General features: G+C 43.3%; 1 protein-coding gene across 1 annotated transcript in view; it reads left to right on the forward strand.

Moving 5' to 3' along the window:
• The window catches only part of slc4a8 (solute carrier family 4 member 8), a 107,007-nt gene that overhangs the window by 60,023 nt on the left and 29,484 nt on the right, over nucleotides 1-17,500 (forward strand). Inside the window, exons 6-13 of the mRNA XM_080423727.1 lie at nucleotides 1-139; nucleotides 2,714-2,784; nucleotides 5,279-5,436; nucleotides 6,442-6,529; nucleotides 8,166-8,312; nucleotides 11,364-11,464; nucleotides 12,806-12,980; nucleotides 17,081-17,214. The exon at nucleotides 1-139 is cut by the window's left edge and continues 47 nt beyond it. Of these exons, the coding sequence (XP_080279853.1) occupies nucleotides 1-139; nucleotides 2,714-2,784; nucleotides 5,279-5,436; nucleotides 6,442-6,529; nucleotides 8,166-8,312; nucleotides 11,364-11,464; nucleotides 12,806-12,980; nucleotides 17,081-17,214 (1,013 nt within the window). The remainder of the gene's footprint in view (nucleotides 140-2,713; nucleotides 2,785-5,278; nucleotides 5,437-6,441; nucleotides 6,530-8,165; nucleotides 8,313-11,363; nucleotides 11,465-12,805; nucleotides 12,981-17,080; nucleotides 17,215-17,500) is intronic.

Consider the following 17,500-nt stretch of genomic DNA (forward strand, 5'->3'; position numbering starts at 1 on the left):
AGTGTGAGGGTCAAAGTGCGCGAGGCGCTGCTGAAGAGACACCACCACCAGAACGACAAGAAGAAGAGCAACCTCATCCCTGCTATGGTCCTCTCTCTGGCCGAGGGGGCCAGGAAGCAGTCTGAACCGCATATGACCGGTGAGCAGAACTGACCCCTGAAACCCTGTAGGCCTATCAACCTCCTTCTATCTGACCCTCATCTCACCAGTGAGAAACAACCACTAAACTAACCACTTAAACCTCTTAACACATTCGGTGCCAGAGTTTTATTAAAATAAGTGACGTTGAGTGCCAGAGATCCAGTGGTGGAAAGTAACTAAGTACATTTACTTAAGTACTGTACTTAAGTACAATTTTGAGGTATTTGTACTTTACTTGAGCATTTCCAATTTCCAATACTTTTACTTCTACTCCACTACATCTCAGAGGCAAATGTTGTACTTTTACTCCACTACATTTACTCGAAAACTTTAGTTACTGGTTACTTTGCAGATATAATTATTGCATTGTAAAACATACGGTAACCACTTCAGCCCTATTTTATACCTAGGCTATTTGAAAATAGCAGATCTACAAGCTCACAACGCGTCGCATCGCGACGAGTTGTTTAGTACTTTTACTTTTGGTACTTTAAGTACATTTTGATGCCAATACTTTTGTACTTTTACTCAAGTACATTTTTAATTCTGGACTTTTACTTGTAACAGAGTATTTTTATATTGCAGTATTGGTACTTTTACTTAAGTAACGAATTTGAGTACTTTCTCCACCACTGCAGAGATTTCACCGTTTGTAGCGCTACGCTGTTTACAGCTGCTGACTCCACGACGAGCACCCGATTATAAACAATATATGCGTGCAGGATGGTGGATGGTCCTGGCTAACACCTGGAACAATAACATCTCTCACGCCAGTCACCGTGGCGGATTGATCTCGGATCGAAAATGACTTGTTTTCCCCACTGTAAAAAGTTAAGGAAATATGGAGTCTTTTTTTGCAAGGAGATAGAATGGGAGCGGACGGGAGCCAGGTTTTTTGGGCACGGTGATCCATCTGTCCCTTCCTTCTCAGAGTCACCGTGGGTGAATCCAGAGCTGCGCTAGCCCCCCCCCCCCCCCCCCCTTGTGGAAAAAAACAAAAACAACTAAAAGATTGACTTCACGGAGATTCCCGGTTTTGGCACTCAACGCCACTTTTAGCAAAACCGGGAATTCCCAGTTTTGGCACCCAATGTGTTAATACCAATTTCATCCAATCAGGAGAGAGAACTTAATTGAGAATTCAATTAAGTGAAATTGGAAGTGACGACACAAACAAATGAACAGACAACATTGGAACACTGGAAATGTATTTTGTGTATTTTGTGTTTGTTAAAGAGCTGCAGAGACAGGGAGAGCCCTGTTACTGAACAAACACTCAAACACAGCAATGACTTTTAATCAGAAAATAGAGCTGTATCTCTTTAAACAGAGTGGGTTTTCAACCTTTTTCATGCCAAGGACCCCTAAATTGATATACACTTGGCTGCGGACCCCCATTTGAAAACGTTTTGTGCCAGGGACCCCCAGAAGCAAAGATACCAGTTAATTTTCGCTTTAAAAAAACATAGATATTCGAAGATATGCATACTTTTTCAAGGTTGTTCAAAAATAGCAGCTCTACAAGCTCATAGCGGAAAAACCAATCTCGCTGGGGACCCACTGATACTCCCTCAAGGACCACTGGTGGTCCCCGGACCACTGGTTGAAAACCAGTGGTTTAACAGAAATGAGTCTTGTAGCTCAGAGACTCATTTATGATGTAAAATAGTCATTTCTATTTGTTTTTGTGTCTTGATTATATCAGTGGTTCTCAAACTTTTTCATGTCAAAGACCCAAATTCATGTGTACGTTGACCAGGGAGACTTTCAAAAAATATCAGATCTACAAGCTTGCGGTGCGGCACAAAAGTGACACGTTGTGAGCTTGTAAGGTGGAACCTTGCTATTTTCACCACATGGCCAAAATGTAACTAGGACTGAAGTGGTTAATGTATGTTTTGTAATAATAATCAAAATCTACAAAGTAACTAAAGTTTTCAAATAATTGTAGTGGAGTAAAAGTATAATATTTGCCTCTGAGATGTAATGGAGTAAAAGTATAATATTTACCTCTGAGATGTAGTGGAGTAAAAGTATAATATTTACCTCTGAGATGTAGTGGAGTAAAAGTATAATATTTACCTCTGAGATGTAGTGGAGTAAAAGTATAATATTTGCCTCTGAGATGTAGTGGAGTAGAAGTAAAAGTGCTGAAATTTGGAAATATCTCATTTACGTACAGTAATTGAGTAAATGTACTTAGTTACTTTACACGGCTGGGAGAGTTGAGAATGAGACAAAGAGAGGCTGATGTGTATAAAGTGAATCAGAACTACCAGCACTGACTGTCTCCCTGAAATCAATAGAATTGTTCCAGTTCCAAAGAGCCGTTAGTAGCTAAAGGTTGATGACATCATACAGTAGATCCTTTTTTACTGGCACCAGCAAATAAAAAAACATGACTTCTCTCTCTTTTTGTCTCACACTCTCACACACACACACACACACACACACACACACACACACACTCACACGCACACGCACACGCACACGCACACGCACGCACGCACGCACACACACACACACACACACACACACACACACACACGCACACACACGCACACGCACACAGCCACCTCTCCAAAGCCTCCTTCTCAGACAGACTTGAAGGGCGGAGCTACAGACCCAGTGGACCTCAGTAAGGTAACCTGACCTTTTAACCTTTTAACCTCAGTAAGGTAACCTGACCTTTTAACCTTTTAACCTCAGTAAGGTAACCTGACCTTTTAACCTTTTAACCTCAGTAAGGTAACCTGACCTTTTAACCTTTTAACCTCAGTAAGGTAACCTGACCTTTGAGCCTTAATGTCTGACTGTACCTCTGTGCTGTTTATGTTTATGTTTAATCAAAAACCAACCAGGAGCTGCAATGCATCATGGGACACTTTACTGTAACTGTACAGTACTGTTACACAGGGGCAACGGTGGAAAAAGCACTATTTTTTTTTTTACTTCAGTAAAAGTATCAATACTGCAATATAGAAATACTCTTTTACAAGTAAAGGTATCAATACTGCAATATAGAAATACTCTGTTACAAGTAAAAGTCTGTAATTCTAAAATCTTAGGTGTAATGAGAATTTATTCAGCTTGGAATAAACAATGTGAAACAACTGCAGGAGTTACATAGTGCCCTCTAGGGACCAGTAGAGAAACTACATGCAGGCTGTGAGGGGAGATGGAGAGGAGTGGAAATAAATAATAATAATAATAATAATAATAATAATAATAATAATAATAATAATAATAATAATAATAATATGTAACACATATATGTATATAATAATAATATAATAATAATAATAATAATAATAATAATAATAATAATAATAGATGAGTGGAGTGGAGTGGATCATAAACACACCTCCGTTCATCCACAGGATAATAATGTAATGCATTTGTAATAATTATGCTTCCATTTGATTTACAGAACCACTGTAGCCAGTCTTCATACAGTAGATCAAAGTCATGTCTGAATTGCTTTTAGAGTCGACTTTGAAGTAACACGGCTGTCTTTGTGCACTGGTGCCAGTGCGTGTGTGTGTGTGTGTGTGTGTGAATGCCTGAGTGAGTGCATGTGTATATGCATGTGTGTGCATATGTGCGTTTATGTGTGCGTTCATGTGTGTGTGTGCATGTTTGTGTGCATGTCTGTGTGCGTGCATATGTGTGTGATGCAGAAAGAGAACAGACCAGATACAGAGCCACCTGCATGTCTATTTTATTAAGTATAGAGCAGCGGTTCTATTTTACTAAGTATAGAGCAGTGGTTCTATTTTACTAAGTATAGAGCAGTGGTTCTATTTTACTAAGTATAGAGCAGTGGTTCTCATGTCTATTTTACAACAAACCAAGCATTTATGTAATTGTAGATTAACTCATGGGCCTTAGTCTGCCTTGTTTGAGATAATGGATACAAATTACTTTCATGGTGCTTGGTTTATCCCACCTGGTTAAAAGGCAGTCATGCTACAGAGATGGGGAGTTCAGTTAGACTTGGAGCAACAAGCTGTAAGCACCGAGGGGAGAGCTACCAGGGCCTTTGTTTAAGGGTGTCGCCTGTTTAAGTTTCTCAAATTCCTCCTAGATTGTTCTCTTTAGTTTAGTTGGCTGTCAAGTATTTATTTTCTATATTTTTGTGAAGTCATATTTTGATTTTGTTATTTAAGGCCTTCACGTATTTGCTGCACAGAACTGTTGGTGGACGAGTTATGGGTCAAATAAAGAACCCCACATTTGCATCTCTGGACTTGTCAAATTTTTGGGAGCCTTGGCCAATCGGTCACTTTTACAGTAATATGGTATAATATTACAGTTTTGGCAGAGTAATCCCTTAACCTACTCGTTACTGGGTAAAATAATGATGAACTTTAAAAAATGCAAAAAACAATTGTTCCATTATGATCGCAAGTGCAATAGTTTCTAAACACACAGGCGAGTCGTGCACGCCGCTCGATCGGGGCGGAGTCTCTCTCCTCCAGCCCAGTGTGAAAACACCATGTTTCGCTATGTAAACGGAAAACTCACTTACTTTTTTCACCTCGCCACAGACCTCGCTAAATCCCTTATGATCGCGTGTTCAACTGTTTGTAGACACACAGGGTAGTTGTGTGAGTGGCCCAGAGAAGACATTTTCAATCGGGGACATTCCATTTTGCAGTAGTAGCAGGTTCAAAACAGCGTCGCTAAACAGCATTCCACGGCGGAGAAATGCAAAGCCGAGAAAAGACCGCTTTAGGGCGGGACCTAAACGGGAAGCGGACGGAAACGGAAATCTTCGATTTGACGTATGAGCGGAGGGAGAGGTTCCGTCAGAGCTAGTGTAAAACGTGACCTTAAATGATGGTTATGGTGTAAAACGTGACCTTAAATGATGGTTATGGTGTAAAACGTGACCTTAAATGAACACTGAGGGTTCTTTACTGTGTGACCTCCAGGTGGACGTGTTTTTTACTGTGCGTGACCTCTGACCTCCAGGTGGACATTGTTTTTACTGTGCGTGACCTCTGACCTCCAGGTGGACATTGTTTTTACTGTGTGTGACCTCTGACCTCCAGGTGGACTTTGTTTTTACTGTGCGTGACCTCTCACCACCAGGTGGACTTTGTTTTTACTGTGTGTGACCTCTGACCTCCAGGTGGACATGCACTTCATGAAGAAGATCCCAGAGGGCGCCGAAGCCTCCAACGTGCTGGTGGGAGAGCTGGACTTCCTGGACCGGCCGATCGTGGCCTTCATCCGCCTGTCCCCCGCCGTGCTGCTGAGTGGCCTCACCGAGGTCCCCATACCAACCAGGTACCACACTGGCACCTCACTGAGGTCCTCATACCAACCAGGTACCTCACTGAGGTCCCCATACCAACCAGGTACCTCACTGAGGTCCTCATACCAACCAGGTACCTCACTGAGGTCCTCATACCAACCAGGTACCTCACTGAGGTCCTCATACCAACCAGGTACCTCACCGAGGTCCTCATACCAACCAGGCACCTCACCGAGGTCCTCATACCAACCAGGTACCTCACTGAGGTCCTCATACCAACCAGGTACCTCACTGAGGTCCTCATACCAACCAGGTACCTCACTGAGGTCCTCATACCAACCAGGTACCTCACCGAGGTCCTCATACCAACCAGGTACCTCACTGAGGTCCTCATACCAACCAGGTACCTCACTGAGGTCCTCATACCAACCAGGTACCTCACTGAGGTCCTCATACCAACCAGGTACCTCACTGAGGTCCTCATACTAACCAGACACCACACTGAGGTCCTCATACCAACCAGGCACCTCACTGAGGTCCTCATACCAACCAGACACCTCACTGAGGTCCTCATACCAACCAGGTACCTCACTGAGGTCCTCATACCAACCAGACACCTCACTGAGGTCCTCATACCAACCAGTTCTGTGTCCTATAACACAAAACAGGATGGCATAGCACAGCACTCACTCTCTCTCTCTCTGTCACACACACACACACACACACACACACACACACACACACACACACACACACACACACACACACACACACACACACACACACACACACACACACACACACACACACACACACACACACACACACACACACACACACAGACACACACACTTCAAGTAGTGCTGTTGAGCAGGTCAGGGATTTAACATGGTTCCACTGGTCCGTAGAGCTCAATGAAATGAACTCACTGAAGGCATTCGTACACTACACTCTCTGAGTTACATTAACACATTATTTTACTGTCTACAGTATGTATTGTTTAATCCGTACATGTTGTGGTATTTATTTATTTCCAGGTTCCTGTTCATTCTGTTGGGTCCGGATGGGAAGGCTCAGCAGTACCATGAGATTGGACGCTCCATGGCGACCATCATGACCGACGAGGTATTTAACACAATAACCTCCAAGGTATTAAACATCGTTTGTTATCCCCTTGCCAGCGTAATTACCTTCATCCGATGAATTTTGAAACGCCAAAAAAACAAAAAAGGCGGAGGGAAGGGGTAAGAGGAGGGATCTGTGTATTCAGACGAACCACAACATTCCAACCGCGATCCGTCATTTTGGGGCTGGGGCTCGCTGAAAGCAGTGGTTTTCAATGCAAAAAACAGCAACTGAGTTACAGCCGTTTTTTCTGAAAATCCCATAGCCAGGGTGGGCGGAAGTGACGTTTTTTGGAATGATGTCACATCCACATACTTCTTCTCTCATTGATGATGGATCATCACAGAGCTGTGTTACGGTGCCTAAAACAGCGTGCCAAATTTTTTTAATAGAACGCATTTATGCGATTTGGCGGACAAGTGCGCTATTTAATAGAACACATTTATGCGCAATTGGCAGGAAATGAGTTAATAAGACCTCCCATTAACTGCCAGAGGTATTTTCATATTTTTTTAGCCAGTGCCAGAGATTTTTCATTGAAAAAGAAAAAGTACTCAGGAGCCGAGATACAGAATTTTTAAGTTTTAAGTTAACAAGGAAGTGGATAGGAGTCTAGATCTTCGAACAATCATATCTCCTTGGTCTTTGGGTCAAGTTTAGTTCACGTAGATCTACGCGACTGGCACGTGGCGGCTTTAAATAGGTTCGCGTAGATCTACGTGATTGGCAGTGAATCAGTGAAGACCGTGTTTTAATAGATTCACAGTAATGGGTCTCCAGTGGATATATTATAGAATATACAAATGATGGTTGAAATCAAATCAAGTGTGTGCTCACATGAATAGTTTCTGACCGGTTATTGGAATGATTATGAATGATTATGAATGATTATGAAGGATTATGAAGGATTATGAAGGATTATGAATGATTATGAATGATTATGAATGATTATGAAGGATTATGAATGATTATGAATGATTATGAAGGATTATGAATGATTATGAAGGATTATGAATGACTATGAATGATTATGAATGATTATGAATGATTATGAATGATTATGAATGACTATGAATGATTATGAATGACTATGAATGATTATGAATGATTATGAATGACTATGAATGATTATGAATGACTATGAATGATTATGAATGATTATGTCTACTTTTGTTTCACAAGTTAATGTCTAAAACGGGGTTATAATTGGTCTAACAGTGAACGTTTTTTAGCGGACTAGGCTTAGCCTAGACGTTGATTAGCTGTGTTTTAAGCGTCTATATATAGACGTCTATATTATAGACTTAATTGCAACGGCTATAATATAGACGGTCTATAAACAGACGCATAAAAAACAGCTAATCAACGTCTAACTGGCATCACGTATCAACTGGCATTACGCTCACAAAGTCATTCTTGCAGCATGTTAGCTGAGTGGGGCGGCCATAGCTGAGTGGTTAGTGAACCCGCCTGGGAGGCCAGAGGCCAGAGGTTCGATTCCAGGCCAGGCCAGCAGTGTGTCGACGCACGACGTGTGCCCCCGAGCAAGACTCTTAACCCGAGACTCTGCTCCCCGAGTAACCGTGAACCTCTCTCTCTCTCTCTCTCTCTCTCTCTCGCTCTCTCTCTGGCCCAGATCTTCCACGACGTGGCCTATAAGGCGAAGGACCGCAGTGACCTGCTGGCCGGCATCGATGAGTTCCTGGACCAGGTGACGGTACTGCCCCCGGGGGAGTGGGACCCCTCCATCCGCATCGAGCCCCCCAAGAACGTCCCCTCCCAGGTTGGTACAAAAAAATTGGCTTGGATCGCTCAAAGACACATTGCTCTGCATGATGTTGCTGTTTGTTTTTCTGTACTTTTGTAATAATAATGCATCTGATTTATAACACACCTTAAAATTTAGCAAATCACAAACAGCCTTCATGGGGTAAGAAGTAGAAAACTAAAAAACTAATGAATCCATTTAGACCAGGAAATAATCTGTCATTTTTTGATTTATTTGGCTATTAACACATTCCACGCCAGAGTTTAATATCATAATGTACTCACCAGTAACAGCGATTTATTGTTGTTTTTTTGTTTTTTTCACCTCGCCACAGACCTCGCTAAATACCTTAAGATCGCGCGTTCAACTGTTTGTAGACACACAGGGTAGCTGTGTGAGTGGCCCAGAGAAGACATTTTCAATCGGCGATCGTCCATTTTGCAGTAGTCGCAGTTTCTATTAAACAGCGTTCAGCGCGGAGAAAAACAACACCGGAGATAATGGCGGATTAGCGGAAGCTTTAGAGCGGCGGCGGATGGGAACGAAAATCTTCGATTGACATTCATTTCCGTTTCCGGTGTGCTACAATGAAATGTGTCACTGAAAAAAAATAATAAAAAAAGACCACTTCGCGTAGAACTACGCGATTGGCACGCAATGTGTTAAAATAGCAGTTTTCTGAAAAACGTATGTCGCTATAATATCAGCGGTTCTCAAACTTTTTCATGTCAAGGACCCCCAAAATGATTTGTTAATACTACATTTTTATCCCACGATTTTTGTAACCCCATTTTTTACACCCAGTGCCAATTGTCTATGTAATCCTGGGCACTACACTCCCTCTGCCAACCTAGGGAGGCCAGGGCCGAGCTCATGCCTCCTTCAATGCATGAGAGCCAACTGACCTTCTTGTCACCTGACAGGGGAGAGTTTCCCCGGTAGGACGTAGCTCGTGGAAGGAACACGTTATTCCAACCAGTTCCCTTCCCCTCCATCAGGCGCCCCGGCTGGCCAGGGGGAGGCAGTATAGAGACCAGGATTACTACATGTTTTTTGTGAGGGTATTAACTACCCTAGGAGACACGGGGAGAACATGCAAACTCCACACAGAAAGGCCCTTTCACCAACCCCACTTAGGGTATGGGCGCTGATGACGCGGAGGACAGAACACGCCCCCCAGCGCCCACAGCATCGAACCCAGGACCTTCTAGCTGTGAGGCGACAGCGCTACCGACTGTGCCACCGTGCCCCCCCCCCCCCAAAAATGATTTGTATTTGGCCGCGGGGCCCTATCTCAAAATATGTTGTTCCAGGGCCCCCCCCCAGAAGCAAAGATATGAGTAACAAATGTTCCCTTTAAAAATATAATATATTCCAATATTTGCAGAAATGGTCAAGATTTTTCGAAAATAGCAGATATACAAGCTCATAGTGCGGCACTGCGGCACTCGGTGCCGCAGTGCCGCACTATGAGCTTGTATATCTGCTATTTTTGAATAGCCAAAGTATGGATATAGCGGTTACACAGATGCGTTGCCGGTTTGAATGGGTTGAGGCATAAAGTAAAATACCTAAGGAAAAAGAAGACTTAAGCTGAAGCTTATGTCAGCATGGACCCTGTGGTGTGTTGACTAGCGTTCACACAGGGCCTTATTGCACTTTCACTCTCATTCTGGGTCAGAGCGTCGGCGCTAAATGCCTAAATTGTTGTAATTATGAAGCACAAAAACAATAGCAACCAAGGCACTCTAGTGGAAAATTAAAAGGCCTTCATGTATCTGGCTAATAATGCCGAGCCAGGATTAGAGGATGATGCATTAGCCGTACAAATTAGGGCTTTTTCATTTTCCCGCAAGAGTGCCTTGGTTGCTACGTTTATCACCCTCATACCAAAGATCAGCTTGTTCTTCTGTGTAAATGTCTCTGGTTCTCAGTGAGGATCCAGAGGTCCTTTAGGCTGTTCAGGACAGGTGGTCCCCAATAACATTCTAAGCAACGTTTTAAGCCTTTAAGCAATTTTTTTCGGCTGTTCGAAAAACAAGCTGACACGGTGTCGCCATGTGTTGCCAGATTTTGCTAGAGAGAGACAAGCAACCATGTCTCTGAAAACAAGGCCAAAATGAGTGACCTGTGTCAAACTTTATTGTCTGATGCTGTTTTAGAGCAGTGGTTCTCAGACATTTTTATGTATTATACATTAATATGTATTTGGCCCAGGGGCGTATTTAGGGATGCAGGCCTAATAGGCGCGGCCACGGAGTCTGACCCCCATTTGAGATAATGCTGTGCCAGTGATAAATAGTGCATTTATATAGCGCTTTTATCCAAAGCGCTTTACATAGATTGTGCATTACTTTCACACATTCTCACACACACACACACACACACACACGCACACACACACATTCACACACACATTCACACACCGATGGAGGAGGAAACCATGCAAGGCACCAACCTGCTCATCGGGAGCCATTAGGGGTTCAGTGTCTTGCTCAAGGACACTTTGACAGTAACTCTTCTGGGGGAGCCCGGGATCGAACTGGAAACCTCGCGGCTTCCATCCGGCCGCTCTACCGGCCACTCTACCCCTGAGCCACTGCCGCTCCCACAAGTGTGTCGTAAACTGTTTAAAAAAAAACATTCCAGATGTGTTTATTTTTTTTATTTTTTTCAAGATGTTTTGAAAATAGAAGATTTACAACCTGCACAAAACGTCTCGTTGTGAGCTTGTAGATCGGCTATTTTCAAATAGCCTGTTGTATGGTTATGGTGGTTAAACTGAAACAAGCCTAAATAAGCAACTAGACTTTGGAAACAACAAAACAAGCCCCGCAACTTCCAATATATACAAGCAACGTCAAAATATTAATTTTGTATTATTTATTGCAATGACTGCAGGAGAATATATGCCTGGGCCTCCTAACAGAACAGTAATAATAATAATAACAATGTATTATTTATTATAATGACTGCAGGAGAAGAGGAAGATGCCTGGTCTTCCTAACAGAACAGTAATAATAATAATAATAATAATTATTATTATTTATTTATTATAATGACTAGGAGAAGAGGAAGACTCCTGGTCTTCCTAACGGGACAGTGTGTCCAGTAGACGAGGAGCCTCAGGCTGAACACCATGGACCAGAGCTTCAGAGGACCGGCAGGTACAGTAGGCTGTATACTGTATATATATATATATATATATCTACCACTCCTGTGTCTAGAGATGTCCCATAATATCCCCTCTTAACTCTTTGACTGCCAGAGTATTTTCATAAAGTACTCCCCCAGTGCCAGCAATTTTCGTGTTTTTTATTTTTATATTTTGTAATTTTTGTAATTTTTTAATTATCAGAGTGTTCTTTTAAAGACAGAGCACAAATCCGCCACTAGAGAGCAGCACATGACAGCTTGATCAGCTGTCATGACAGCTCGCACCCCACACACAGTGTCAAAGAGTGAAATACATGAGAACGGATGTGACGTGGTCTCAGATTGTCCGATCGGCCAAAATTACGATGTGATACACGACGGCGATGACTGATCGTCACCCAGACCATAGATTATAGAAGAGAACCTGTCCGTTCGTTTGTTATACCGTGTGAAAAACTGTGTGTTTACCTATTATGGACGAAAATGACCGGGGGGAAAAAAATCAAAAACCGGAAACGGAACCCAGGTCATGAAACCGGATGCAGATGTGGGTGAAGTAAGTGGAACTCGAAAATAAGATTGAATATTAACTCTCTCAGTGCCACGCCCCGAGATATCCCGAGTTTTTCCCGAGTACCCTCAGTGCCAGCACGAGAAATCCCGAGTTTTTACTTTTGACTGTGGTCGCGCTATTCTGTTTATTTTTCATGATCACTTTCAATTTCATTTCCGGGTCACGTTGTTTTTCTCCGGTGATTTTCGGCCAGAATAGGGAAAGTCAAGTTTTTTCACACGGTATAAAAAGCGAACGGAGAGGTCCACGTCTACTCTCTTTGGTCTGGGTGACGATCAGTCATCGTAGTCGTGTATCGCATCGTAATTTAGCCCGATCAACGATTGTCGAAAATGTCAACATCCGGTTATGACCGGATATGACGTGAGCCTGTTTGGGAGGGGGCGAGTGAGCCAGCGAGGTCATCAATGTGTCGATTTGTTGCTCTCTACTGGTAGAACTGTATTATGGGTTTAAAAACCCAATCAGATCATTTATTTGAATGAAAAATTAAAAAAAAAAAAAAAAAAAAAAACGCAAATTGCTGGCACTGGGGGAGTACTTTATGAAAATACTCTTGGCACTGAAAGAGTTAAGCAGCATAGCGCAATCAGAGATTAAACAATGAACGCGGGATCCAACGCGTCTAACGCGTCGACGGCGGGGGTGGATTAAGTAGCAATTGACGCGTTTTCGAGTCAATGGCGTTTATAGAGTTAAAGGGGCTCCTCTCAATACATTCTGACCTAATTCTAGACAAATAATAGAAAAGGACTTATTGCACTTTGAACTCCTCCAGGTTGTTTGGAGGTCTGATCCTGGACATCAAGAGGAAGGTCCCGTTCTACCTCAGTGACTATAAGGACGGGCTGAGCCTGCAGTGTGTGGCCTCCTTCCTCTTCCTCTACTGTGCCTGCATGTCCCCCGTCATCACCTTCGGGGGTCTGCTGGGGGAGGCCACCGAGGGACGCATTGTAAGAGACACACTGTATCACTGTCACCCTGTCTCACTGTCTCCCTGTCACCCTGTCTCACTGTCACCCTGTCTCCCTGTCACCCTGTCACCCTGTCACCCTGTCACACTGTCACCCTGTCACCCTGTCTCACTGTCTCACTGTCTCACTGTCTCACTGTCACACTGTCACCCTGTCTAACTGTCACACTGTCACCCTGCCACACTGTCACCCTGTCACACTGTCACCCTGTCACCCTGTCACCCTGTCTCACTGTCACCCTGTCTCACTGTCACCCTGTCTCCCTGTCACCCTGTCACCCTGTCACCCTGTCACACTGTCACCCTGTCACCCTGTCTCACTGTCTCACTGTCTCACTGTCTCACTGTCACCCTGTCTCTCTGTCTCACTGTCACCCTGTCTCACTGTCTCACTGTCACACTGTCACCCTGTCTAACTGTCACACTGTCACCCTGCCACACTGTCACCCTGTCACACTGTCACCCTGTCACCCTGTCACCCTGTCACCCTGTCTCACTGTCACCCTGTCTCACCGTCTCACTGTCTCACTGTCACCCTGTCACACTGTCACCCTGTCACCCTGTCACACTGTCACCCTGTCTCACTGTCACCCTGTCTCACCGTCTCACTGTCTCACTGTCACCCTGTCTAACTGTCACACTGTCACCCTGCCACACTGTCACCCTGTCACACTGTCACCCTGTCACCCTGTCACACTGTCACCCTGTCTCACTGTCACCCTGTCTCACTGTCACCCTGTCTCACTGTCACCCTGTCACCCTGTCACCCTGTCTCACTGTCTCACTGTCACCCTGTCTCTCTGTCACCCTGTCTCACTGTCACCCAGTCACACTGTCACCCTGTCACACTGTCACCCTGTCACCCAGTCACACTGTCACCCTGTCACCCTGTCACCCTGTCTCACTGTCACCCTGTCACCCTGTCACCCTGTCTCACTGTCACCCTGTCACCCTGTCACCCAGTCACCCAGTCACCCAGTCACACTGTCACCCTGTCACCCTGTCACCCTGTCACCCTGTCTCACTGTCACCCTGTCACCCTGTCACCCTGTCTCACTGTCACCCTGTCACCCTGTCACCCTGTCACCCTGTCTCACTGTCACCCAGTCACCATGTGTTCCATATCATCACCATGTGTTCCATATCATCACCATGTGTTCCATATCATCACCATGTGTTCCATATCGTCACCATGTGTTCATATCATCACCATGTGTTCATATTGTCACCATGTGTTCCATATCATCACCATGTGTTCATATTGTCACCATGTGTTCCATATCATCACCATGTGTTCCATGTCATCACCATGTGTTCATATTGTCACCATGTGTTCATATTGTCACCATGTGTTCATATCGTCACCATGTGTTCATATTGTCACCATGTGTTCATATCGTCACCATGTGTTCATATTGTCACCATGTATATCATCACCATGTGTTCATATTGTCACCATGTGTTCATATTGTCACCATGTATATCATCACCATGTGTTCATATTGTCACCATGTGTTCATATTGTCACCATGTGTTCATATTGTCACCATGTATATCATCACCATGTGTTCATATTGTCACCATGTGTTCATATTGTCACCATGTGTTCATATTGTCACCATGTGTTCATATTGTCACCATGTATATCATCACCATGTGTTCATATTGTCACCATGTGTTCATATTGTCACCATGTGTTCATATTGTCACCATGTGTTCATATTGTCACCATGTGTTCATATTGTCACCATGTGTTCATATCGTCACCATGTGTTCATATCGTCACCATGTGTTCCATATCGTCACCATGTGTACATATCGTCACCATGTGTACATATCGTCACCATGTGTACGTATCGTCACCATGTGCGTCACCATGTGTACGTATCGTCACCATGTGTATGTATCGTCACCATGTGTTCCATATCGTCACCATGTGTACATATCGTCACCATGTGTTCATATCGTCACCATGTGTACATATCGTCACCATGTGTTCATATCGTCACCATGTGTTCATATCGTCACCATGTGTTCATATCGTCACCATGTGTTCATATCGTCACCATGTGTTCATATTGTCACCATGTGTTCATATTGTCACCATGTGTTCATATTGTCACCATGTGTACATATCGTCACCATGTGTTCATATCGTCACCATGTGTTCATATTGTCACCATGTGTTCATATTGTCACCATGTGTTCATATTGTCACCATGTGTTCCATATCGTCACCATGTGTTCCATATCATCACCATGTGTACATATTGTCACCATGTGTTCATATTGTCACCATGTGTTCCATATCGTCACCATGTGTTCCATATCATCACCATGTGTTCATATCGTCACCATGTGTACATATCGTCACCATGTGTTCATATCGTCACCATGTGTTCATATTGTCACCATGTGTTCATATCGTCACCATGTGTTCCATATCGTCACCATGTGTTCCATATCGTCACCATGTGTTCATATTGTCACCATGTGTTCCATATCGTCACCATGTGTTCCATATCGTCACCATGTGTTCATATTGTCACCATGTGTTCATATTGTCACCATGTGTACATATCGTCACCATGTGTTCATATTGTCACCATGTGTTCATATTGTCACCATGTGTTCATATTGTCACCATGTGTACATATCGTCACCATGTGTTCATATTGTCACCATGTGTTCATATTGTCACCATGTGTTCATATTGTCACCATGTGTTCCATATCGTCACCATGTGTTCCATATCGTCACCATGTGTTCATATTGTCACCATGTGTTCATATTGTCACCATGTGTTCATATTGTCACCATGTGTTCATATCATCACCATGTGTTCATATCATCACCATGTGTTCCATATCATCACCATGTGTTCATATCATCACCATGTGTTCATATCATCACCATGTGTTCCATGTTGTCACCATGTTTTCATATCATCACCATGTGTTCATATTGTCACCATGTGTTCATATTGTCACCATGTGTTCATGTTGTCACCATGTGTTCATATCGTCACCATGTGTTCATGTTGTCACCATGTGTTCATGTTGTCACCATGTGTTCATATTGTCACCATGTGTTCATATTGTCACCATGTGTTGATATGAACACTGTCACCATGTGTTCATATTGTCACCATGTGTTCATATCATCACCATGTGTTCATATCATCACCATGTGTTCATATTGTCTCCATGTGTTCATATTGTCACCATGTGTTCATATTGTCACCATGTGTTCATATTGTCACCATGTGTTCATATTGTCACCATGTGTTCATATTGTCACCATGTGTTCATATTGTCACCATGTGTTCATATTGTCACCATGTGTTCCATATCGTCACCATGTGTTCATATTGTCACCATGTGTTCATATTGTCACCATGTGTTCCATATCGTCACCATGTGTTCATATTGTCACCATGTGTTCATATTGTCACCATGTGTTCATATTGTCACCATGTGTTCATATTGTCACCATGTGTTCATATTGTCACCATGTGTTCCATATCGTCACCATGTGTTCATATTGTCACCATGTGTTCATATTGTCACCATGTGTTCCATATCGTCACCATGTGTTCATGTCGTCACCATGTGTTCATATCATCACCATGTGTTCATATTGTCACCATGTGTTCCATATCGTCACCATGTGTTCATGTCGTCACCATGTGTTCATATCATCACCATGTGTTCATATTGTCACCATGTGTTCATATTGTCACCATGTGTTCCATATCGTCACCATGTGTTCATATTGTCACCATGTGTTCATATTGTCACCATGTGTTCCATATCGTCACCATGTGTTCATGTCGTCACCATGTGTTCATATCATCACCATGTGTTCATATTGTCACCATGTGTTCCATATCGTCACCATGTGTTCATATTGTCACCATGTGTTCATATTGTCACCATGTGTTCATATCATCACCATGTGTTCATATTGTCACCATGTGTTCATATCATCACCATGTGTTCATATTGTCACCATGTGTTCATATCATCACCTTGTGTTCATATCGTCACCATGTGTTCATATTGTCACCATGTGTTCCAGAGTGCCATTGAGTCCCTCCTGGGGGCCTCTATGACGGGGGTGGTCTACTCGTTGTTCGCGGGGCAGCCCCTCACCATCCTGGGCAGCACAGGACCGGTGCTCGTATTCGAGAAGATCCTCTTCAAGTTCTGCAAGTAGGACACGTGTTAAAAAAACATCCCTTATATTATACTCCCTGTGATGTATTTATTCATGTTAATTCATCTCTTCTACTCCCTGTGATGAATGTATTCATGTTACAGTCACCTCTATCACCTCTAAGCCACTTACTCTCCTCGTGATTTACAAGAACAGTTTAGTCATTTAGCCTTACGCTCTCACCCAGAGAGACTTACACGTGCAAGATTGGATGTATTGATGTTAAAATCACGAACGTAGCAACTCATACTCCCTGTGATTTATACATGAATGTAAAAATTA

The sequence above is a fragment of the Gymnoscopelus braueri genome (assembly GCF_963280865.1).
Source record: "Gymnoscopelus braueri genome assembly, chromosome: 3".
Taxonomy (NCBI): Eukaryota; Metazoa; Chordata; class Actinopteri; order Myctophiformes; family Myctophidae; genus Gymnoscopelus; species Gymnoscopelus braueri.